General features: G+C 41.2%; 2 protein-coding genes across 6 annotated transcripts in view; both read left to right on the forward strand.

Annotated features, from left to right (window-relative positions):
• The first annotated feature begins 600 nt into the window (after positions 1 to 600).
• LOC134530142 (calponin homology domain-containing protein DDB_G0272472-like) lies at positions 601 to 10,593 on the forward strand. Of its 4 annotated transcripts, none has more exons than XR_010074780.1 (7): positions 604 to 819; positions 2,062 to 2,271; positions 2,728 to 2,828; positions 7,286 to 7,446; positions 7,535 to 7,655; positions 9,518 to 9,807; positions 10,392 to 10,593. XR_010074780.1 is itself a non-coding variant. In XM_063364761.1 (6 exons), the coding sequence occupies exons 2-6, from the start codon at positions 2,064 to 2,066 to the stop codon at positions 9,740 to 9,742; spliced, it is 816 nt and encodes a 271-aa protein (XP_063220831.1). In that variant the 5' UTR covers positions 601 to 819; positions 2,062 to 2,063; the 3' UTR covers positions 9,743 to 10,593. The 4 variants fall into 4 exon arrangements, 2 of the variants coding, with proteins under 2 accessions (XP_063220831.1, XP_063220833.1); XR_010074781.1 differs by having other exon boundaries at positions 616 to 819; positions 9,620 to 9,807; XM_063364761.1 differs by having other exon boundaries at positions 601 to 819; positions 9,518 to 10,593.
• Positions 10,594 to 25,583: 14,990 nt separating this feature from the next.
• LOC134530143 (SEC14-like protein 1) overlaps positions 25,584 to 26,130 on the forward strand; it is a 122,334-nt gene continuing 121,787 nt past the window's right edge. The window contains exon 1 of one of the 2 annotated variants that reach the window (XM_063364765.1): positions 25,584 to 25,754. In XM_063364765.1, the coding sequence (XP_063220835.1) occupies positions 25,692 to 25,754 (63 nt within the window). In that variant the 5' untranslated portion in view covers positions 25,584 to 25,691. The remainder of the gene's footprint in view (positions 25,755 to 26,130) is intronic. The other variant, XM_063364764.1, reaches the window with a different exon arrangement.

Here is a 26,130-nt window from a genome sequence, read left to right on the forward strand (position 1 = left end):
TGGTGTGGTATGTGCAAAAAAAGAGGGGGGGGGGGGGCGCATAAATCCATTCATGCCCCGGGTGCCAGAGACTCTAGTTGCGGCCCTGGAGCCGAGCATGCAAGCGAGAGCGCGGAACAAGCGATAGTGAGGCACGATCGGCTTGTGACGCATCTATCTCTCTTCCACTCCATCGGCCGATGCGTCCGAGTAGAAGAGAGACAGCGGCAGCACACAACCTACACGTAAACTGTTTTGTCAACTGTTTATAAAGTAAAGTGAAAAGTTAATGTAGTTTGTATGCAATTTTTCATCAATGTTTTCTTATGACGTTATCACGTAAACCGACTTTACAGACAACCCTCTTTTTTTCAGCAAAACATTCAATATTTGGTAAAAACAATTCAACATCTTGAATTACATATGGCGACACTGTAGGCCTTTTAATATTTACTGAATGTAAGAACACTTGTAAATTCACTTCAATAATTAAAGAAAAGAAAAAGCTTAAAATACAAATAGTTGCATTGTTCAGTTTGTCGAATTTCATTTAGTTATATAAATGTGAACTATGATGTTTCTTAAATGGCACTTTTTGAACTATAGAACATGTATCTATGGAAGATTATTTTGGAGGGAATTATAGTGATTTCAAGGATTCCTAGCTCCATCGGATTCAAGATATTCAGTAAAAACAAGAAGAAAGAAAGAAACCTTAAACATTGTAAATTTTATAACTGCTCGTGTGATTTAATTTAATCATTGAAGCATTTCTTCACTAAAGAATGCAAATTATATAGAAAGAGTATTTTTTTGACATATAACGCATTCTGGTTCAAGGTTAGTGTTCGAATTTTGTTTATGTTTCATTTACTTATTTTTGAATTAAGTACAAAATATGTAACGAAATTAATTATTTTATCTTACAAATGCATAACATTCTTCATTCTTACAATACATGAAACAATCTGGTTTATAGTTCTACACATATTTTTTAATGTGTGACTTTTTGTCACATGTATGTATCTTTAAATAATTTCCAGAAAAACAAAATTTGGTTCAATAGCTAAGCTTTAATTGAACTTAAATGTAGCTACGTCAATAGTCAGCCAATCTAGAAATGCAGTTGACCCTTAACATGTCAAGTTGCTTGATGCAAACTCTTTGTATTAGGTCACCAGATAGGTTATATTGTAATGTTACTTTTTACATCTGGTGAAAGGATATTGATTGTAACTAAGCCGAGGTCATTTTATTTATTTATATGACTAGAATTTTTTTTGGTTTGTTTGTATACTTTCTTCTTTCAAAGAACAGCTTCATTCAACAACTGTCATAGTTTTAAAATGACAATCTTAATGTAGCCCATGTGAATACAAAAATTATTTAAATGTTCTCAAACTATTAATAAAAGAGATCTTTGTAAACTACCAACTGGTTTATTTAGTAAATAATAAGGATATTGATGTACTTAATTCAATTTTGGAAATGTTTGTGTAATATTTTATTTAATCGACATAAACTTGTCTCAGAATACTGTGAAAACATTAAACATTGTAACTTAAGTCATAGATTATCCAGAAACTATAGAAAAGTGCAGTAATTTTATTGCGTCACAGCTTTTCCGTTTATAAAATAATAAATTTCAGAAAACACTTTTTTTGAACACTTAAGACTTTCCTGTATTTACCCTGTAAACAGCATTTCTTATTTCTTACTGGTTTCTTATAAATTACTACATTAGATAGCCTATGCAGTGAAGTGGCAGTCGCCATGTTGAGCTTTAATTGCGTTGCCCATCCTGTGGTTTTCTATACTTAAGAATTTGTATGTTTTTGATTTGGATATTGTAACGCAATGTAACGTAAATAATAACTTAAAAATATTAACGTGATTTTCTATTTTGCATCCATACCCAAGCATCAACCCATGACAGGTATTTATCTTAGGAGTATCAGTATGGAGGAGCAAAGTGCTGACTTGCTACTTGCAATAGCAAGTAACCAGATGTTTGAAAGGAATGCGCGAAATGACAGTTCCTGAAGTGACGACTGTTAACGAATGGTGTGTTGGTGCCGTCAGCCATGAGCAGAACGCCTGTCGAAACATCCGCTGTGAGTTACCACGGCGGGCTTCAGGCCTCTACGCCCATCACGAGTCCCGAGACGATGCCCGAGGACGCTGGCTTGGACAGCTCCGAGGAGGAGCTGGCCTGTGATTGGCTGGACGACAGCACGGTGGAGCTCCTGTTGCCGCTCGCACGGCAGATCAGTGACGAATATCTCGGCACTGGTGAGTGCGGGTTGACGGACATCACTGGCGTTGCTGATTTCACTTTGAAATGATGTCGGACCATTCTATATTATCACTATTTTTTTTTTTTTTTTTTTTTTTTTTTTTTCACATAATGTATGCCTTGTAATTTTACTTTATAGAAATTGTATGAAAATCATAATAAATGTTTAAAAATTAAGTTAATGGATCTTTGTATTTCGACTTTGTATTGCAGTGATATAATTTTAAAATTTACTAAAATCTGAGAGGATTTCAAAGAGGTATTTTTTTTTTTTATATATAGCTTGAGGATGTAAGATAAACCAATCATTTTACCTCTAGAATATTTTTTTTGTTCAGCTGTGATGCTCACGAGCCTCAACAGTGTGTCTGAAGAATGCCCAGATTGAATTGCGCTAAACTGTATAAAGAACTGATGAATGAAAGAATGCTGAAATTAATTTTTTTTTCCAGAGACAAAAACGACTTCCCTTCTCGAGAAATGTGGTGTTGCTTATCATCAGTTCAGCGACGAAGCAAAGTGCGCCGTGGACTTCCTGGTGAAGCAAACACAGGTAGTTAGTTTATTTATTTATTTATTTATTTATTTATTTATTTATTTATTTATTTATTTATTTATTTATTTATTTATTTTCTTAGCACCCAATAGACTCAGTTGATGAGCAGTGGCTCTCTGAATGTAGGGCTTGTCAACATAGTTACAATTTTTATGAAATACATGTATATGATTACATACACTATTTCTAATATATGTGCAATTTAGGTATACATTAGCTAGCATAAAAGTTACATTACAGCTTTCTAATAATAATGGATATTATGTTAAACAATTAAAATAAGTATTGATTGGAAGAGTTTGTTGAACATTAGATCAATTAGATCAATCTGAGCAGTACCGTTTTAACTCCATCTCTGGTTTTTTTGACTCAACTGCAATCTCATTCCTAATGTAGCTGAAGTAATTGTCCTACAACAAAACTGTTCCTTTAAAATAAAATCATTAATTTTTTTTATGTAAATATATAATTGTTGGTTACATTTTTAATGTCAAATACTTGCCAGAACTTTGAAGATCGAGACCCAATAAGGGTATAGGTACATTTTTAACTATGCCAGCATGGATTTTTATTTTATTTTTTAAACCATACCATTATGATTTATTTATTTTTTATTTGTTTATTCATGCACTCTGTTTAGTCCCAAATTAGGGACATGGAGCAAGTTAAATACAATTTAATACAATATAAGTTATATATAAATCAACAATACAAAGAGACAACCCCGTGGATGCAAGCCAGATATGAAACTGTATGACTAATGGTCATAATTCTCAATTCTCCAGAATGTTAAAAGTCAAAGAAAGTATTATGTTAATGTTTTAATAACAACTGAAAAAAACAGTTGGGTTCTTTGATTGTCTTCAAACCACTTGTTTTCCAATCCTTTCATCTTGATTTATGACTCATTTAGGTAGTACCTACAAGAATTTATTGTTTTATTTCTAAGAAAATTTCACTTTCAAAACAGGAGATTTTGGTGTTATTGTTTTTATTTTTATATATTGTCTTTATTCATTAAAAGTTTTATTATGTAACAAAAATGAAACTAAAATATATTCCTGAATACTTATTTTACCAAAATAGTCTCATTTTGATTGACACCTAATTCACTTAAAAAGTAAAATCATTATTAATAAATCAAACAGCTCAACCACAGTTACTAAAATCTTTGTTAGTTTATGAAGTTTAGTCATTTAAATATACAAATAATAATTTGAAGCTTAAAAAGGAAGATTAGACATATAATTTTAGTTACCTTTGAGTCCCAAAATAAGTTGTGTGTACTTTTTTTTTTAATTTTGTTAGACAATAAAACTTAATAATTGTGTTTTATTTAAATATATAGTTCACATATTCAGAATAATGTATCAAATAAGCTTAAATTACATAAATTTTTTGAATTTTTATGCCTCAAGTACTGTAGCCAAAATTGTATTGGGTGGTTCCATTTATAATAGGTCGAAAACTAACTATATAAACCCTTGGACTAATGGAACCCTTAGGTACAGATATGTTGCTGAAAAGAAAGAAATTTTGAGAAATGAGCTGCTTTTGTTTATTACATTTTTGTCCAGTAGATGATGCTCCTAATGTTTCAAATGATAAATCGTGGTTAATTAAAAATATTTCAAATTTTTTCAATAGATATTTTCTATTAATTGACTAAAATCCTGATTGATAGATAAAAAATCTGATTTTAAAATCCTACTAATTGGAAAAAAAAATTCCTAGCAAAAGGTTTTTAAGGAATCATTTTTGATGATATTAAAATAATCTGATACATTTTTGAGGTTTTGCATTAGAAGAGAAATTACCATCTTCAGTTCGAAAAACATTGGCTTTTAAAACCTTTTATACCATTGAAATTCATGGAATATGCCAGTTCCTGTTAGAATCTATTCAGTAGTACACTATTTCCTACTCACAATTTTCGCCATTTATAAACTGATAGTAGTTTGTTTATGTCTGTTTGGTATTTGTAGTGTACGCCTTGCAGTAACAAGGTTTTTGCCTTTGTGTACTTTATTGCATGCTTTGCAGGGCTGATTCATTGTTTACCAGTACATACAAGAACTTGTATATATAACTTCAAACAATGTATAATTTGATTGCCTTTGACGTACAGAAGTACGTCACAGTGCCAAGGTCACGGTTGATGCATCTGTACAGGTGTACAGGTTGCTGGCAGTGTTTATTGTCTTGTGTAACTTTGGAATACTCTGGCTAGCTAGAAGCCCTGTTCCTAACTCCATAGGAATAAGTAAGGACAAGATCATATGGTGAATTGTGATAAAATTGAAATAACACCAAAAATTGTGTCATTCACCATATAACACTGAAATGCAACCAAAATCATGAAATTAATCTGCATTTATAACCAAAAATTAACTCAAGTCACAAAAGCCTAATCTTTTTTTATTACAGTAAAATCAATAAAAATTAATATATTTAGCATAAAATCTTTACCAAAATGTATGTACTAAATGATTATGAAAATTTTAAAATTTTTTATATCTTGCAACTGTTATTAGTAACTCAGTTTTACATTATGATGAGACGTTTTCCAAACACACAAATACTTGCCAATTTATTTTTATTGTTCTGAATAGTTAAACATTGCCTTTTTAAAATTATTAAATTCTAAAAGTGCAATATATATTAGTCAAAATCATTTAAATGCCATATTTAACAATAAGATATAGTTATAAATAGACAATTAATAAAAGTAAATCAATAACACTGAAATCTCCTGTTTTTAAAAAAACAATATTAGCCAAAAAATAAAACCATATAATCTTTTCCTTAAGAATAAGTACGGTAACTCATCTTCATAATAAATATCAATTTTTCACACGAAAGAAAATTTCTAAACTCTGTTCATAATTAATGATGGACAAACATTGAAACGTTATAACTTTTCAGTGTATTGTAATATATTTTTTCCATATAAAGAAACATTTCTACAAATATTTAATACCGTTTGGAAAGTGCCAAAAATTCAGCTCATCCTAACTGAATTCTTCTGCTTGCTGTATTTCACCCCATAAGCTTGCCTTGTCGACCCAAGCTCGCATAGTCGCTCATACACCAGTGAACTGAGTGGCACATACAATATGTCTGCTGTGCTACGTCCCTCATTCGCTGAGTAGTCTCCTACTGCAGGTATAAAACTGTGTTCTCCCTGACCATTATGCATCCATCCCTACTTTGTTCTCTGTAATGAGTTAACTACGAGGGATATTCGTAAAGTAGGCTCCGTTTGGCCATTAAAAAACATAAAACTTGTGAGAAAAAATTTTTTATTTAACAGTTTTAGCTAACTACAGACCTACTTTACAGTTTCTCATTATCGCAATTCAGTTCCAAGCACTTTTCGCAACGCTGCACCTGATTTTTTAACCCCTTAGCATAGAAGTTTGCTGCCTGGAAATGAAATCAGTTGAGAAGTTGCATTTTTGTAACTTGCGTTGTAATTGCTGACCCACGTTTCGTTAAATCAACCGAAATGACACGCTTGTCCTCTCAAAAAAAACGGTAGCCATCATTTTTTGACTCGAGTACAGAGATTTTCCAGAGATTTTACTAAGCTCCTGTTCTTAGGCTACACACATTGCGTATTCAAAGTCCGTGATATATATGGCCAAGGTGTCCACTCCATTCGAGGTGGCGAACTTCTATGCAGAGGAATTAAAGAAACTGGTACAAAGTTAAGGAAAGATTGGAACTGAATGGTGATAATGTGGAAATGTGAATTAGATATGTAGTAAACTAAAACTGTCAATAATAACTTTTTCTCAGATGTTTATTTTTTTAAGTGGAAACTTCTATTGGAAGGTTTGGATAGGGAGTAAATTCATGTAGTCGTCATCGACATGGTCACATGATGTGTTAATTTTTTTATATTTCAAGGATAAAACTTAATTTATTCTAATTTTAAAGATACAAGTTTTTAATTTTCTCTTTATTTTCCAAGGAAATTTTAACATTATTGTGTGATACATATTGCGAGTATTGGATATTTTTTAGTAGGTAGTTAAGTTGAGGTTATGTTTTTTTCTTTTGTTGATTTATTTACGATGTGAATTTCTTAAAATGTCAGGTTATTGATTTATTAGCGATATTGTTGATTATTTGTAGATTTAAGTTAATAATTTTTTTATTCTTTCAATGAAAAAAAACTTCATTTATTCTAGTTTTAAAGTTATTATTGGTAGGGGCAAAACTTATGGGTTCGCATCACCAACATGCTAGTGATATATAAAACCAAAATCATTTTCTTGCGTACATTTGACGTGGAAATGATTTCATATTACACATTTAAAAACAAAATTTTAAGTTTTCACTTATGTCGACAGTCCCCATGACTTGACTTTTAGTTTTTTCACTGACCAAACAGAGCTTACATTACGAATATAAGTATAAGTGTATAAGTGTCGGTGGGTAACTTCCAGGTGTCGGTCGGAGGCACGACAGCAGCCAGTGCCGCGATGTTCGGCATGAAGCAATTGGAGAAGATCTCCAAAGACAGACATCGCAGGAAGATGGAGAGAGACGCAGCGAAGCTGAGGCAGACGCTGGCAGAAGTCACTCTGAGTCTGGAGACAACCAAGCAGTATGTTGTTGAGTGCTCAGTACCTGGTGCACTGTTCCTTGGAGCCGGTGTTGTGTGTGTGGTCACAGTGAGTGCTGTTGGTCTTCAGGAGACTGGAGGAGTTCGAGAAGCTCGTCGCGGATGAAGAACTGTCGCTCGTGAAGATGCAGCTGGAAAGCAAATCCAAGTCTGCTATAGAAAAGAAAAAGAAGAGGGCCGATTCACTTGAAGTGAGTGAGGGCCAACTTTATTACAAAAAAATATCTCGCACCCCTGTTTTTACTGTGTCCATGATTCAAGCAAAACAATTTAGTTACTTTTTATATGTTTGATATAAAAAAATGTTTTGTTAAATATTTTGCATAATATTCCCCCTTAATTTTCATTTCATTAACTATTTAAAAATTTCTTTTACGCTTAAACTGTGAATTCCCAGTAAATAAAGTAAAATAAAAAACTAATCATGCATATTTACTTCTATGGTGTAGTAGTCAGTGTAGGTATGCCACTTTTGGTTATGAGGTCTTAAAGTGCTGACTACCCCGAGTTCAGAATTATTTATTACTTCTCGTAAACCTTTTGAACATTTCCAGCATAAAGCAGACTGTAGTTTGCCATGGAAATACCTCCAATAATATTAAACTGAACAAATTGATATTTTCAAATAGTTTTATTGGGAAAGGCTATTATTTTTGCCAAGCTTGCAATATAAAATTAATTCTGCATGTTTGCTAAGCTTGCGTCAGTTTCTAAGTGAAGTGAGTTGAGTGTCCGAGAGGTGAGATCACACTCATTGCCCGGCGTGATCCAATCCAGAGTTTTTTGAGAATGGGAAATGTGGATGTTGCTTCAAGTTGGTAATTAACTCCCATTTCCCCCACCTTTCATTCCATCAGTTCTCAACATCATCATCCCTCATCTTGAATGGCCTTGATGATAAGACCTTAACAGGGTTGGCTGATTTAAACCACAATGGTTTATACATGTGTTTCAACTGGTTCTAACAGTACACTTTATTTTAAAAAAACTGATTTTTTTTAGTGTGTGTGTTTGTACGTGTGTATATATATATATATGTATGTATGTGTGTGTGTGTGTGAAATAAATTCCACTCTTATAACAAAAGATTGGTCTTTAAAGTTTCTTGTGATTTACACGAGCAAAAAAAAATAAAAAACTAATCAAGATATTATCATTTTAAATTATCAGAATAAGTTTTAAATTATACCCAGATATATATTTCTCTAAAATAAAATAAAAATTATAATAATTAATTCCTATTCTGAGGGAAACACCCATTCTATGGAGAATCCTCCTGTAGTGAAATGCCCTTTCTGTGGTTAAGCTCCCAGTCAGATGTGCAGATTTGCCGGACCTTAGTTCTTCGATGTTGAAACTTTCCTTATTCATCATTGAGTGGCAGAAAGCAGGATGTCGCAACATGGTAGAACATAAGCAGCTCGGCTTCTGGGTTGTAGCCGTGTCCTTGGGCGAATAAATTCACAGATGTTTCGGTCGACATCTCAGTCACCATCTTCAGGGAGCAGTTGCCTACTCTTGAGTAGGTAACTGCTCCCTGTAGATGGTGACTGCGATGTCCGACCGAAACTTCGGTGAATATGTTCGCTCAAGGACACTGCTACAACCCAAAAGCCGAGCTACTTCGGACAGTGGCTGTGAAAGCCTGCGAACATTATTATGGTAGAACATAAATAAGTAGAGACCGGAAGAATTCGCGGATTAATTTCACGATGTGCTAGAATCCAAACAACTGTATTACATTTATATTGCTTCTGTGATTGGCTTACAGTTTATCTGAAGCACTATTAGCCAATGGGAAAAACTTCAACTAAAAAAAAGTATTGAATCGCAAGCGTCCGAGTTGACAAGTGTCACGAGTCAATGGCCAATGAGCAAGTGGCATTTGCCTGAGTGCGTAGAGGGTTGTGGAGTCTATCCTAGAGGTCATCGAAAACGCGAATTTTTCCAGTCTCTAATAATAAGAAAGAAGAACAACCTGGTTGCTCGGCCCAGGCCTCTGAGTTGGGGAGGAAGGGATGGTGGACGGGAGCGTGTGTGTGGCGGGCCGCAGGGGAAGGTGCGCTGCCTGCGACTGGGGGAGGCGACCCCGGGGGCGTGCGAGGCTCAGCTCGACGCCAGGCGGGCGCTGGAGGAGGAGCGGGGGGTGCTGCAGGCGCAGCTGAAGGAGTTCCGCGACCTGCCGCCCGACACGGCCGAGGCAGAGGCCGTGCTGCGCGAGGCCCAGGGCGAGCTGGCCGCGCTCAAGAGGCAGCTCAAGACACTGTACAAGCCGTGAGCACGCCCCGCCCCGTCGTTCCATGCCGTGTCTGCCGCTCGTTCCACCTCATAAACATAGCTTATGTAAATATGTTAAGTCTTCTTCCTATAAGTCATTTTAATTATATACATATTGATTATTCTTTTTATATCTACCAGTACAGAAAAACTTTATAGCTGAGTACCAGCTGTATGCAAATTTATTAGTTCTCTGTGCTATGATTTTACTTTCTTCAAAAATGACAATACTTGCACATTTTAACATTATGTCACACTTTAAAAAAAAAATTAACTGAATGTAAATACACAAAAATAAAACGTTTTTGTAAAATAAAATTAAACCAGTCTGACGTTTAGAATAGTTGATACAAGCACCTACAAATTGTGTCACCTTTGGTTTTGCTACAGTCCTGTTGATTGATGGTGCAAGAGAAAAAGAAGTACATTGGCAATATTATTTATTTATTTTTTTTTTTTTGAAGTTTGTTTGCTGTGTTACAATCATGATGCACTGTTGTCCATTCGTTCCAAAGTGACTTTTGATTTCTAGTTTTTTTGAGACACAGAGATATTAGTCTATGAAGTTGGTTTCTGTACTAAAGTTGAAGTCCACAAAGTCTTTAAAACATGCCCAAAAATTTACTTTTGTGTAACTTTTTTATGTGCAGGACTCAAGCCATTAAAAACAAGAAAAATATTTCAAAATTCCAGCAAGTATCTTTGTTGTGTCACTTGATACCTCTCGTTCTTTAAATTATTCATGCAATGGGGAATTTTGATTTAATGCAGTCTTTTTTTTTTTACATATGCCATTGCAATTTTGCACTTTTTATCATGGAAAAATTTTGAAAACAAAAAAATAAATAAAAATATGAAGATCAAAAATTCACAGAAAACAAGACTGAAATAGCTGATGTCCGATGTAATTTACTGTACCAAAATGTATGAAAATTTTGTACCAAAATGTATGGACTAAATTGGGGAAAAAATGAAAATACATTTATTGAATTTAATATATTCAAAAATGGTTTTTGTAATTCAAGTTAAGTATTGATTAATAATGCTTATTAATTTCATGATTTTAATGCATATGGTGCTTTATGGTGTACTTACCTGCATTTCAGTGTTACATGGTTTGTTGTCATGCTTTCTGGTTTTATTTATGTTTTATCGCAATTCTTGTCCCTAATGATAACATATCTGCATAGAATTAGTGTTAAAATACATTATAACAAAAATAAACCTAACCAAAAAATGTTTTGCCATTCAGATTGGAAAAAGGGGTGGCAGGTTGTTTTCATTTTGATTTCAGTTATTAATGTGGCAAAGATAGCACACACCTACTCCCTTACTTCGTACCCTCCATGTTTTGAGACATAATTAGCATGAATAAGTTTTCCGGGCAGTGTAAGGATGTTGAGTTAAACTTAAAGAAAACTGTGTGAATTGCAGGAAAAAATAAATAGAAAGAATGTAAATACAAGTTTTCAGCATAGTGTTTATAGAATAGAACTTTATGTTTGCAGCAAATGTCAAATATGTATCGGGTTCTAAAAAAAATTAGTTATGTTGTGGATATGTAAATGTTATCTAGAATGTTGAAAAATTGCTTTTTTCATAGGTTCTTTCTCATAAATATTTAATCATCATTTAGGAAAAAAATATGAGATTTAATGTAGGCGTATTTTCAATTTGTTTGTGATACACAGTTGTCGTCGCCTGGTCGACTAGCCCCTGAATGGTAGTATTTAGCCGGCTACTCAGTGTTCGGTAGAGAGGGTTCGGGCCGCGTGGCCAAGGGACTAAGTCACCAGGATAGTCATTAATACACTCAAAGACGGTTTCCAGGTTCTTTATATACGAAAACAAACCCTTTACAAGGGGCTACCGCGTTCCCGCCTGTGACCGATCCTGTAGGGCGGAGCCCGGTTCCGCGCACTGTTGCTGTATGAAAAATACCTGATGTCCCGTTCGTGAGGAGCAAGACCCGAAAATTACCGTGCAAACGAAGGCGAAAATCCAGCCCGCAAAAGAACTCCGCGACTCGTAAACTGCCGGAGAAGACCCGCACGCGAGAGCAGCGCCTGACTGCACGCCGCGACTGAATGACACGTTGACACACCTAACTGACCACACGACTGTGACAGAGTAATCGCTTCCTCTCGGCACTGCATTAACTGCAGCGAGACACCGCGCCCGTTCTCACCGTCTCGGAGAGCTCTCGTAGCCACGTCTCTCGCCTCCTGCGTCCAGCTGCCGACTGACGCCCCTCCCCGCCTCGCGCGACCCAGCGCCCGCGTCCCACCCCTCCTCGCGAGCCCGCGTAACACGCTGATTGGTCACAGGCGGAAGCCACGGCCTTGGCGCCCGGTGAACACGTGAGAACTAATTCTACATAACATTTCATACAATATAATAAACCATTTATAATAAAGAAAACACGACCCTTCAAATAATAATATAAACAATTTACAAATAAGAATGTTTCTTATGTAGTTTACAGTAAACTTCCCCTAGCGTGCGAATCTTCCCCCCTGCCCTAGCCGCACTGCACATCGGCGCACACGCAACACAAGGCAGGAGAAGGCGTTGGCGTGGCATAACGGGCTGTGCGAGCTGGTTCGACACTTGGGTCGACGTCACAGTACATAGTTAAATAATCAGTCCCAGAAAATAGAATGTACATATTTAAGTATATGTTCAAAAATAACGCCTAGAACATTTATATTTCATAGTGAGACTTTAAATTATCTGGATTTTAGCTTGTTGCATATTGTAAATGACACAAATCTTCCAGGATAAAGTTTTAAAATATTGCAGATGATCTGTGAATGGAAATTGTCATACAATGTTAGAAGTGTTACTGTAGGCATAATTTTGTGTGACTTTCAATATTTGACAAATTTTTGGAAATTGTTTGTAGTGTTCATTGAATAGAAATTCGATTTGTACTAGTAACTTGTGTTCTGAATCCTTGTTTTTCAAAAAGTATTGCAAAAGTGTCTCATGTTTTTTACTGTATAAAACTTATTGGTTATCTTATTTGCAAATTTTTATTGTAATTAAAAATTTTTCTACGTATATATAAAATATTGTACTGAAGTTACCTCCTTTCCATTGTATTTGTCCCGCTGCTTTATCACAGAGCATGCTTAGGACAGCATTCAAATGACACATGTGTTATGAATGACAATTATAATATCAGAGCTACCATGTTTTATCGCATAATAGTCGCATGTGCATAATTGTTGCACACGCATGATCATCGCATGTGCATAATGGTCGCACTGTTATTTTAGGGCGTCAAAATTTGGCCGGGGGGGAATACTCATATAAACGTCGCACGATGTTGGCCCCGATGTTAAATTCTAAGTGTTTTGTGTGGGTAGTATTCCCGTATCCCGTATCAAATATTCATTTTAAAGGTTAAATTTAATATTCATTTGGATATTACTGCATACTTATTTAATTAACAGAAATACAAAGTTGTCTGATGTGTAAATTTTCTTTTAAAGGCATTTTCAAACATTATGACCTATATCTGTTCATCTTTGTTGCCGCCGCTGTGTAACTCTTATAAAAATGTAGCCAGCACAGCACTAGTTAAAATCTTCATGTTTGGTTACCCTCTTTTCTCGCATAATCGTTTTAGGGCGTCAAAATTTCGATAGATAAACCTGTTGCGTAAACGTCGCATGATGTTTTTGGTCCCACAATGTTTTTGGTCCCACTATTAGATTCCGAGCGCTTTGTGTGGGTATTTTTTTCCATATAAAACAATTTATTTTAAAGTAGAAAGCTAATATTAGAACATTATCAGTTACTTATTTAATTAACGGTAATAAAAAGTTGTCTGACGTGTAAATTTTCTCTTAAAGACGTTATGAAACGTTGTAACCTTTATCTGTTCGTTTGCGTCGCCACGGTGTACAACTTACAAAAATGGAGCCAGCGCTAGTTGTAGTCGTTCGTGTTTGGTTATGTTGCTTCCCGTATAGAGCGCGCACATGTAGTTGAATATCGATATCTCGCTGATTGCATGCAATGCGCGCTCTCTGTCGAGTGCCAAGTAACTACATTTGATGGCCCGCACTCTTTTGTGGTGTGTACTACGATAGTTACGCGTTCGTTCAAGCTCGCGTTTGCATCACAGATTTTGTTACAAGTTTTTGTTGCATGACTTATTAATTTAAATTGTTTGGTGTGCTATTTTATACTTCCCTTTTTAAATAAGCGTACCCTATGTTGATTCCCGTTTAGAATGCACGCATGTTGTCAAATATCAATGTTGATAGCTCACCAATTTCATGCAACGCACATGCTCTGTTTAGTGCCGAGTCAACTACATTTGATAGCCCGGCTCACATTCGGGTCACAGTTTTCATTTTTCTATTTAAATTTGAACATAATGTTTTTTTTTTTTTTTGTATTATCACTTATTAATTTTAACTGTATTACGTGCTTTTGTCTACTCTACTTTTTAAATAAACTTACTTTCCATGAATGAGTTTTGTTTTTATGAATAATGTTAACTAACAAAAAATGCTTTTTTGACATAACGTCTTATAAATCAATGAATGCCGGCTGCACGCACAAAAAAGCATGACTCATTGTCACGTTACACCTGAGCCGAGCGTGCAAGAACCGGCCAATACCATGCGAGAAAATCTTCTATAATATCAAACAGGTTAAGGCGGGCTTTTTAACTAATTCATGAGTGTATTTAAACAAATTATTTAAATTAAATTTATGAAAACTGTAAATAATATTTTTAAATTAAAAAGTATGCAATTTTTCATCAATGTTTTCTTATGACGTTATCACTTAAAATTATTGTCCGTAAACCGACGTTACAGACAACCCCCTTTTTTTCTCATAAAACTCGCACCCCTACTTTTAAAACTTGATTTTAGTATAAAATGTGAGATGATTATGCGATAAAACACGTAGTATACGATACAGGTATTTGATGTTTGAGGGACTCTTGATATGTTTTCCGTGTGCTCTTCATTAACTTTTTTTTTTTTGCTCCCAAGAATATGTGTAATGGAGTGTATGCATGTTATGGCCATTCCCAGTTGCAATGCAGCCCTTCACCATAATAATGAATGGAAGAGGTCATTGAACTCGCTCATTGTATCTGTCACCTAGTGTAAGTAAAATCTTTTGCTAGTAAGTCACCTGCACTTTCTGTACAGCAAAGAAGGCACCTATGACATCACCTCACATTGAGGGGTATGAATACAGGTTGTCCGTCAGGAGGAAACGGATTTGTGATTGAAACTCAGTAGGAGACTCCTAGTCTGGCTTTTCAGGTCTCGTCATACTGCGCCCAAGAGGCCAACTGTGTCTACTAGAGTTCGCCACTGTTCGGAGTTTGTTATCTTTGAAAAAGAGTACCACTGCATCTCTGTTATACACGAAGAGGGCCAGACGAGTGAGCAGTAAGGAGTGGAAAGATACCAGGGGAATAACGGGCGAGCGGTGAGTGATCCAGAGAGGAGCACTGACCAGGAAGCATCGTGAACTGAGTGGTCAGTAACCAGTGAGTGAGTGAGTGAGTGAGTGGTGACTCACTGGGGCATACTCGCAGGGTGAGGTGGAGGTCCACTCTGAGGACTTCAAGAGTTATTGTCAGGACTGCCGTGTGTTGCCTCGCCAAGCAGCTTCATCCCTGGAGTGAGCAGTCGGTTTAGGCAATTCCCAGCCTCGCGAGTTCTGGAGTAAGTAGCCAAAGTGAGCGACAGCAGTTTTGGCAAGTTGCTACGACCAGTTGAACGAGTTCATTGTCTGTGCGGGGTATCATACAGGGCAACCTTGCTGGTGGGTTTCAGTGAGTTCGCTGAGTCTGGGAATCTGCAAAATAGGTTGCAGAAATGTGAGTACAGATGGAGAAGAGATGAGTGGAAGATACAAAGAGTGTGGAGAAAATAAACCTGTAAGAACTCATTTTTGGTGTGAAAGGTGCAGTGGAATATATATGGTAAAGCACCGCGCCCACCCCCTCGGCGCTCGCATCCATCTGAACATACAGCGTCCTCTCGGGGTTTATCTGTGACAGAGTGTGGCATCGGAGAAAAGCCGCCTTCAAGCTGTCCAGCGCCTTCTGTGCAGCCGGTTTCCAGTGGTAGCGCTGTCGCGGTGACAACAGATCTGTCGGGGGCAGTGAGCGTGGAGAACTGCAGGATTTAGTTCCGCAGCCAGTTGGCGAGGCCCAAGAGCTTCTGCAACTGCTTGCGGGTACTAGGGGGTTCAGCGTCTGCAATTTTCGCCAGGTGCATCGGGTGCGGACGATTACCCTCAGCATCCACCACATGCTCCAAGAACTCCACCTCTCACCATCCAATGTGACACTTCTGTGTGGCACAGGTCAGGTGGTGCGTCTCCAGCCGCTCCAGGACCAGGGACAGGTGCCCCACATGGTCCTCCCAGGTCTTGGAGTACACGATCACGTCGTCAAGGTAGGCTGTAACGAACTGGCCAATGTATCCTTCCAGTACGCAGGCCATCATAGCTTGAAATGTGGCCGGTGCGCACTTGAGCCCGAAGGGCATGGCACAGAACTGAAAGCGTCTACCATCGGGCACCGTGAACGCAGACTTTTCTCTGTCACCTGTGTGTATTGGCACCTGCCAATAGCCCGAACGTAAGTCAAGGGTCGTGAACACTCGTGCATTGCCCAGGCCTGCCAAGGCCTCGTCCACACTGATCTGCGGTGATGGAGAACTGATGGTTACACTATTCAGGGGACGGAAGTCCACACAGAAGCTCATGGTCCCATCCTTCTTGGCTGTAGGATGATGCATGAGTTGTATGCGCTGTTGGAGGGTTCAATGACACCATCTCGCAACATTTCGTGCACATGCTCACGTATCACCCGTAGCTTGTGGAAACCATATCCCCTGGGGGCCCCATACACTAGTTGGTCGTGCATAGTGGGGATTCGGTTTTCTGTCACCGTTGTGCGCCTGAGTGGGTCGGCAGTGGCGAAGACGCTCGTGCCTTTCCCTTATGAGCCGCCTGAATGCATCCTGATACTCTGAGGGTACATCATTGTCCACATCTTCTAACTCATGGGCTCTCTCGGGGGAGATGGTGCTCATTGTAGTGCATACATTGCCAGGCGCTCATGTTTGCCGACATTCACTAGCCCAGAGGCCGGCGCTATCACTATGTCATGCTCCAACAACCAAGGCTGTCAGAGCACTAGGTCCTCCCTTAGTCCCTCTACTACAGCTGCTGCCATCTGTGTAAATAGCTCACACTCACCGTTATGATGGCGTCCCCGATGGCTGTCCCGACTCCGGTGCTCGTGGCCAGGCGCAGTGCGCAGCGTCTCGGTGTGACCACTGGCGATACCAAGTGTTGGGCCACAAACATGTGGCTCGCACCTGTATCTACGAGAGCGGCCATCGGTCTCCAGTTCAGAGGTACGGGTACCCGCATCAGCCGGTCGTCTGGGCTCGTGAGCTGTCCCAGTGTTAAGCGTGTCTCGTCCGTGGCTTCGGGAAGGGGGTTAGGTGTTTTGGGGGGCAGAACTGTTGGGGTGTTGTGGGGGGCAGAACTGTTGGTCCTACACCCCCTGCTGCCCATTTCCCGCCGGTTGTTGTCTTGGGCAGTCCTGGTGCCAATGGAACGTGTCCTGCGAGCATCCAAGGCGACACTGGGGTGGTCGGCCTCCGTCCTGCCTATTCCCCGCGTTCCGCCACTCTGGTGCGGTGCTCTGTCGTCTTCCGCTCGGTGGGCCTTCGATTGCTCGTGCTACCATCTGCCGTGGACGTTCGGGCTGCGTGTCTCCCTCTGGGAGAGCGGGCACTCTGTACTCGGTCTGGGCTCTCGTCCGGGAGTGGTCATAATTGTCCGTCGCCCCTGAAGGCGCTGCAGGTTGCCCTCCATGGCTACGGCCTGTCGCACATATTCTTTAACAGACCCGTTGCCTGAGGAAGGGTTGTGATTCTTCCCGCACTAACACGGTCACGTCCGGCAACGCTTGCTCCGGCGCTTCCCCTAGGGCTATGCGACGATAAAGCTGCACCTGCCCGCCAGGAATCTCTCCACCGATTCCGTGTCCCTCTGCGCCTCGCCGTAGAAACGGGCCTTGCAGCTCAAGACTGCCTGGCGGTCATCAAATCGCTGCGTGAGACGCGTGGCGAACTCCTGCCACTGCACATCGTATCGCCCCCATAGAGTCCACCACTCACGAGCTCGACCACGCAACTGTTCGCTCGTGGATTATGTCCACTCCTCTACTGGCACACTGCACTGTAACATACGCCTTTCACCATCGCACAAACTCCAGTGGGTCTTCGTACACGAGCCCGTATGGCGTACGCGACTGGCAGCGCTGCCGAGTTTGTAGGCGTGTCCCAGTCAATTATGTTTGGCAACTGTGGATTCTGGTTCGGTAACATCGACCTGACGCGGTTGCCCGAGGAGCCTCTACACTCGTCACATTCCCCTTTTTCCCGGTACACGGCACTCGCTGTGTTCGAGGCTACCCTATGCATCTGCTCTGATGATGTATCCCTGTACAACAGCAACACACCCTCATCAGTTTCTGTCTTCACCTCACTGCGCCTCAGTGGCACACACGTGCACGTGTTCCGACACTGCCACTCTCCTGTCCATGCCTTTCTGTAGTTGACACGTCGCGCACGTAACTGTCAACCCGTGCTGCAGCATTGTTTACAAACACGGGGCCCATGTGGCTGCTTCGTCTGTGCAGGCTATCACCGCGCCCGTCCGAACACCACTGGTGCGCCACGAAGGTCACATATGACAGAACGGCAAAAGGGAGGACAAGGAGGGGTACCGTGGTGCAATGTCACGTTGAAGGGGTAGGGGAGGTAAATCGACGGGAAATATAATTCGTTTGTGGGACGGGAGACGACGATGCGTTATCAGCTGAACCGTGAAACTGAGATGTGTTGGAAACATGGGAAAGGAATGGTTGCGTCCTCGCGTTGATGAGATCAGAAGTACTGTCTAGGTGAATAAGTGCATCCATCCATTGTCCCAGGTGGATTTTCACGCTGTCTGATCACTCACTGTACACTCTTTTACCGCACTGCACGCACTCTCCTGTGGACTTGAAGTTCGCCACACGTACGGGCGCCAAATGTCGCGTATCCGTCTCCGTAGGATGCGTGGAGACGTGGCAGACGTCTCTCGGCCGTTTTCTTGTATTGCCCGGCGCCAGCTCTCTCGCGTAGCGCAGCCTCCAGCAGGGAGGCAGGGGTGGACCGTCCGGCCCGTGTAGCTGCCGAGGGACGTCTCCCGCGCATGAGAAAAATGCAGTGCAGGCTAGTTGTGTTAGTCCACATGTTTTGGTCCGTGGACATGCCAGATACAAAACAACACTCACGCACATGGTAGAAAAAAACTATAAAGAGATTATAACACACTATAGAACAGAACCAAAAGCGATTTTATGGAGCGTCTCGCGACCATGCCTAGCCTCGAAGGTGGATCGCACGGGACTGGAGACCAGGATGCCGGGGCACTGCTCTCGCGCGCACGGAGCAGAAGTGACGATATTCCCAATACCACGGCGCGCTGTGGACAGGGCTGTGATCCGGGCTTTTACCCAGAGGCACGGAGGTACGACGTCAACTTCTACGCCTATCACCACCCAGATAATAATTTTTCTGGTTGTAGCTGCCCTACTGGACTCTTAAGCATCGTCAGCAGTTTTTACAATATGTGAAATATAAAGCCCTACTGGACTCTTAAGCATCGTCAGCAGTTTTTACAATATGTGAAATATAAAGCCTGTTTGCTAGTGGTTTTCTCTGGTTCGTGGTTCCTGGCAGGCTCATCCGGCTAGCGTGGCGATCTAGTGTGATACGAAACTGTCCTTGCCAGGCAATCTCCTACTTAGGCTATTCTCACCAGGTCGTCCTTGTATTTGTGTGCCTCTTGTAGTGTTGCGACTCCTAGGCCATGGACTGCTATCCCCCCTTCTCTACCTGAAGTGGAGGGCCGGCCTGCGGAGGGGACAATACCCCTCGGTCCATGGATGGCACGTGTGTAGTTAGGAGGTCTTCTGAATATCTGCCAGCTCCACACCACCCCTCCCATCAAGTGTTGCTGCCATCTCTCTGGATGCGGTTGTCGTGGGTGGGATGCATCCCCTTAGAGGCTCGAAGTCACCTCGAAGTCCAGGCCAAACTCCAGCAGCCGAGTTACTGGTCTTGAAGACCACTCTGTAGAGACTGGTAGGGTGCCCTGTGGCCCGGCTTGTGATGGCACCAGCACTGATCTGGGGTGTGCCCGTCGCCTTGCAGGTGTGTGGCCACATATTGTGTTATTATTTTGGCTCCCCTGCCACCCCAGAGGATGACAAAGGGCACCCTCTTCACAGGCATTGCGACGGAAGGCTCTTGCTTGCAGTAGGCAGGGAAGCACTGTTATTTTGTGTAGCAGTTTGACGCCACTCCCGCTGCCCGTCTAAGTTTTTAAGTACCTACTTATTAATTTGAAAAGTGATCTCAGGGGCATTACGAGGGTTCGGCCTCGTGGCTGCAGGCAGGAGCGTGTCGCGGTTCGAAATCTACCCGGGCTGTTCAGGCCACCCAGGACGCCTTATAAATAAATGGTAAACTGATTGACACGACACTGCACTTTATTAAGAACCGTTACATACACTGGTCCAAGTACTGGCCGCATCTGTTGTCTGACCGTCGCGGCACAGAGTATCTATGCGTGGACGATGCGCGCGACCAGGATAGGTGGCAAAATGGTATATGCAATCTCGTGCGGTGGTCGTTATCGACGTGTAAGGAGCGGCGGATAGTCGCGGAGTTGCTATGCTGCAACAGCTTATGCCAAAATTGATGTTATTAAGTAAAACGGCACATACAAATGAATGTTTTAAGTTATTTGCAATCTATCCTATTGCAAAATATTAAAGTCCCGAAAGAACATAGGCCCGGTTAGATAAAACATAAATGTCACAGTCACTTATTAAACAATTATTACGTAGTTAGCTTGCACGTTAGAGGTTGCAAATTTGAATAAGATTAAAATTAGATACGTAAATTAACGAGTAAGAACTCGACGCACATGACTAGCTAGGAGCCTTCGACGATAATGATTACTTGGCTTCGAAGCCGGAAAACTGCGTAACTCATTTACACTGTCCTTAAACTCTGGACATGAAAATTACGTAATAAATACAAAACTCCCTGTTGGGATAAAATGATTAGTTAACGAGTCGCACGAAAGGACATGCGACTGAGTGGGGTCAGCGCAGAGCTGTTGAAAGGACTTGAAGGACTTACACTATTGCTGAGACTTGGATGTGGCGCGAAATCTGAAGGCTCTGCGTTCGCGGAGCGACCGACGGAGCGACCCCTGCGAGCTCCCAACGGCAACTGGTGCGAGACCGCCCTGCGGCCTCGCGCCAAGACACGTGAAGCGCGGGAAAACAGCTCGGACCAGGTTTAGACTGAATGATATATTTAACAATATATGATTATTGAACAATTGGACATAATTTCCCTTGAATTAATTATCTTTTAATTGTTATTAATTTGGTTGTTTTTGATGTAGAAAAATAATTACTGATTTAGTTTAGCGCATTGCCACACCCGGCCGGGCGCTGTAATCGACTTGGCGTTCGTCGCGGTGCACTTACACTCACTCGGCGGACATCACGCTCGGGCGTGTTCTAGTAAGTGTTGTGACATAACGGTCTTTGCGGACCAGAGGGAGCACCGGCGGTTGGTGTCAACTTTGCCGTCGTCCGGGGTCTCGGGCTCGAGTCCCGGTGTGGCTCCTAGTGGGAAAAGGCGGTTCTTGATCTGTGTTGTCCGGGTGGGCGCCAGACTAGCTCGTTTCTAGTCGTGAATTTGGGGTCGTGGATGTATGTGCCCCTGCGTGGCCCACTAGGGCCGGCGGCGGTGTTGCGTGAGATGATTTTAAATAAGAGACGTGGAGTTGAGGTGGCGGTGTCGTACCTTTTATTCAGAGGAGCGAGTCGTACACGATACAACACTCTACAGAGGTCCCTGGGGGGTTTTACTTGTTATTCCGTGGCACCGTATTGTTTGTGTTCCGCGTTACGTGGCCTCGGATGCTATTATGTCTCAGACGTCTCACTGGGTACGCAGGTAACGTAATTTCGTAACACAAAGGCGGGACACAAAATACACTGAATTAAGGGGGCGCGTACAGGTTACGTGGCACTCGTTACTCGGGTAACGTAAGTTAGCAATACAAAATACGGGATACAAAAATACACTGAATTAAGGGGGTGCGCACAAGTTACGTGGCACTCGTTACTCGGGTAACGTAAGTTAGCAATACAAAACACGGGATACAAAAATACACTGGATTAAGGGGGCGCGCAAAAGTTACGTGGCACTCGTTACTCGGGTAACGTAAGTTAGCAGTACAAAATACGGGATACAAAAATACACTGAATTAAGGGGCGGGCGATTGGAAACGGCCAATCCCGTATGCAAATGTCTCGGCGCGGGTGTTGTGCCCACTGTGGTGAAACACGCACCGCAATTAAGTTTGTCCAAGTTCCCTTGCGGGTTTGTGGTCAGCGCCGTGCGCGTGACCTTAAACAAAGTTCTGTACGTTGCGGGAGACGGCCCGTGCCGTATGCTGAAGAGCAGCCCCGCTGACCAAGTGTGGTGCGGGGTGTCCTTAAGTTGATGCGGCCGGATTAGGTCCGGGACCGAAAAAAGGGACCGGGTACTCACGGAGAGGTTAAGTAATAAAAGGGGTTTGGTTAATTAGTGACTATATTTACCGGACGTTACTTTCAATGTAGACAAAGGATGTTGCCTCTCCGTGGGACGTAGGTCCGCCCCGGTCCATGAGCTGCGCTGAACTGCCGAACTGGCATGGCGTCCGAGGGAGGCTCGGCCTCTCTCGCGCCAGGCGTGACCTCATTACGCTAGACTCCAAACGGTTGTGTCTGGATGTGATTTTATTGTCGCTAAAATCCTAATTTAATGTTTCAGGAGGAATGGGTACGGTTCTGCTCTTGTCTACTCAGGTTTCCGCGGCTTTGCCTTTAATTGCTGTTCGGGTCGCCTGACTCGGGTGGGCCATGGCCAGGGGTGTGTTCCGTTAGCGGGAGCGTATACTGGCGGGTGCAGGTCGGGCTCTGGGGTGGTCGTCGGCCAGACGACGTCAACTTAAAACTGCTTTCTGGTTGTCTGCCTCCCTGCTCGTTGTCAGAATAGTTGCTTGTGTTGTATTGTTCTTTGTCGCTGGTGCATCAGTCTGGCAGCTTGCATCTTGGTACTCGGCGGAAGTCTTGAGTTCGGGCCTGTAGTGGTTGCCTCACAGGCCAGGACAGTCTCGTAGAGGCTCCCTGCCACTTCGACTGCTGGTGTGAGGTGTGGAAGTGCCCCGATGCTTCGCTGTCCCTCAGCTCCTCCAGGTCAGTTCGCACTCCGCATGAAGACCTTAAGGGTGTGCGGGTCCCAGGGCGGGACTCCACTGTTGATTCTCCTAGAGCTGTGCAGTTCTTGAGCAGCTGGGTTAGCCTCGCCAGTGGTTTTTATGCTCCATGTCACCCCCGCACATAACACTGGTGTAGTTCGTGCAAATGGAGACATTTTAGACATAAACTTGAGTAGCTTTTCCTCTGCATAATCATGCTGGAGTTTCGCTTCCTGCAGTGTTGAAGTCAGCAGCTCTGTGAAAGAGCATGCATCGTCCAAGGCGAGGTTGTAATGCGGCGTCAGTGTACTGGTTGCTGGCTTCCTTGGCAGCTTCTTTGCGGTCTGCTTGAATGTTGACTTGTGCATCTGGGAACTCCTGAAATGGTCTGGTCTGCTGCTCAGGAGTGAGTCCTGTGTCGAGTGAAACCGAGTCCTCTGACACAGTTCTGGAAAACGGGGTTGAAGTATGTTATTGCTGTGACGGTTTTTGGTTTGCAAGTATGTTTTGTGACAAATTGTTTTCTTTTTGAAGTGAAACTTCCTTGGGCGCGATGTAAGTAAAATTTCAAGTGCGAATATTAATGTGATGTGTCCCGGCAGCAGCGTCGGGTGATGGAGTGGCATGAGGTGGGGCGACAGGCCCCACTGGTAGGTTGGCAGCTGCTCCTTGACGCACAGATATTGATCTAACCTGCCCTCTTGCTTGGCATGAGCGACGATAGGGGAGAGGGGGGTAGTAACAGGAGCCTAGAGCGAAATTCCCGAAGGGCCGTTTCAGGGGGGGGGGGGGGAATGGAGTCTAGAGTGTAATCCCGAAGGCCGCTCCAGGGGAAGAAGGATGCTAGAGCGTATTCCCGAAGGCCACTCCAGCAAAGGATTCCAGAGCGCAATCCCGAAGACCGTTCCAGAAGAAGTGGAGAGAATAAGAGAGAGAGTAGGGAAAGTGAGGAGAGCAGTAAATAATCACCAATTTAATAATACTGCTATATTTACCCAGAATTCTCTGGAGTAAGGATCTCTGGCTAGGCACATTTCGACCTAGCTTAAATACAGCTCCTTCAGACATTGGTCACTGACAAAGCGACAATCTTTCCCCAATACAGGAAAACAGGCCATCCTGTGCCCTCCCCAGTAATTCACACACTAGGATATTATTTACTTATAACATATATAGCACTGACACACATTTTATATTATACAGTCATTAATAAATCCATATGCACCGCTATAACCGTTCAAAAGATGCGTGCTGCCATCTATGATATGTAAACGGTACCACTCGTAGCCTATATCCCACGGCTGGTGTAGAGAAGCCTGTTGGGATACGGCTTTCTTGGCGAAGCAGCCATGTTGGTTGCAGAGAGAGGCCGAGGACAAATATAGGACACAACAATTGTAATGTTTTTGTGAAACATTGTTGTGAAATGTTTCTGATGCTAAAAGGACATATAAATAGTTTGCAGACATTGCAGAGAACTTGTCAGGCCTCGAGATCCATGAGGTGGCCTATGGTTCATGTTTAACCCTGTCATGCTGCAGGAATAGGCGAGTCGTGGTGGTAAGGACCCGCCTGGGCCTGACACCACCTATCTTGCGGGCATCTAGTAAGGGAATATTTGGGTTGAGAGCAACACAACGGGGTTTCAGCTTATTGTGCATCGTGCCTTCGACCATATTCGCAAGAAAATAATGTTCTTTTAAGTATCTCTAATTTTAATAACTTATGTACCTACATCAGTACAAACAGTGTTATACGAGTATTGTTTTAGCTAGGTACCTATGTAACTAAATATTTTTTGATTACCTAAGCAGTTATTTTGAAGTTTGTAATAATTTTGTTAATTGATATTTATTTAGAAAATTGTATATTTCTCTCTCTCTCTCCCTCCCTCTCTCCCCCCTTCTCAAAAATGCTGTTTTACCTCTTACGATTTGAGGTTTGAATTGCCAATTAAGTTTCGCTTCTAACACATGTACTGAGTTACACTTATTTTTTTAAAAATAAATAAATATATATCATTGTACAACTTTGAGATTAGAAGCAGTGATATTATTAAAAACTATTCTGTATTATTATGATTTTAAAATATTTTTTTCTATTCGCATATCAAACAAATATTAGTAAAGTTTTTCAAAAGAAAAACGGTCTTTCTATTCAAATTATTCCTGAAATTGAATATTTTATTTTGAATTTTTTGAACATTTATATTAGTTGTGTTTTAATTCTGTAGTACAAAGTTTAAAGTCCTTGTGCCTAAAATGTATTTTAAAAGCTGAAAACTCTTTCTTGAAACAAATATGAGAGTTTTGTTAAAACAAATATGTTCTCTACTAAGTTGAAAGCGTAATTTTACATTTTTTAATAGAACTATTCAGCAGGAAAGATTTTTGTTTTGCGTAGTTGGTTAGAATCCGAGGTGGTTGGTAAAAGTGGGGTTAAAGAAAATTTGTTTAGAGGTTACATTTTTTTTTTGTCATATCACAGATGGTTTACATGCTGGTTGTTTGTGGTGTTCAGTGACAGTTGTTATAGTAGGTCGGGATTTGTTTTGATAGTTCGTCATGGTGCAGAAGTACCAGTCGCCAGTTCGTATATACAAATATCCATTCGAGTTGGTCATGCTGGTAAGTAATTTGGTCCTTGATGCCTATACGTGTAGTTATAATTTTGGATTACGTATCTTTATATTGTCAGAGTGCTGACCTTTATTATTTGTCTTCTCAGGTGAATGTAGCATGTAATGTTGAATTGCGAAGTGTATTTTAGTGAATTGAAACAGGAATTTTTATTTAATATACTATTTCTCTTTCTTTCGTATTTAACAGTCTCGTTGAAGTGATATGACTATTGTTTTGTGACAGTGAATTGATGGGTACCAACAGGAAAAAATAATAACTTCATAGGCAGACAAAAATATTTAGGTTATTATTTATCTTGTCGCCCGTACTGTACCGTTAGTAAAAGTTGCCAGTTGAAGCCTTTGACAAAAAACTTGTTTGT

Source organism: Bacillus rossius, chromosome 3 (genome assembly GCF_032445375.1).
Source record: "Bacillus rossius redtenbacheri isolate Brsri chromosome 3, Brsri_v3, whole genome shotgun sequence".
NCBI lineage: Eukaryota > Metazoa > Arthropoda > Insecta > Phasmatodea > Bacillidae > Bacillus > Bacillus rossius.

Excerpts from the sequence above, each read along its gene's own strand:
- LOC134530142 (XM_063364761.1), top strand. The coding sequence starts at position 2,064 with ATGAGCAGAACGCCTGTCGAAACATCCGCTGTGAGTTACCACGGCGGG. Across the intron at positions 2,272-2,727 it reads TGACGAATATCTCGGCACTG|AGACAAAAACGACTTCCCTT; the intron begins GTGAGTGCGGGT and ends TTTTTTTTCCAG. Across the intron at positions 7,447-7,534 it reads AGTCTGGAGACAACCAAGCA|GAGACTGGAGGAGTTCGAGA; the intron begins GTATGTTGTTGA and ends GTTGGTCTTCAG.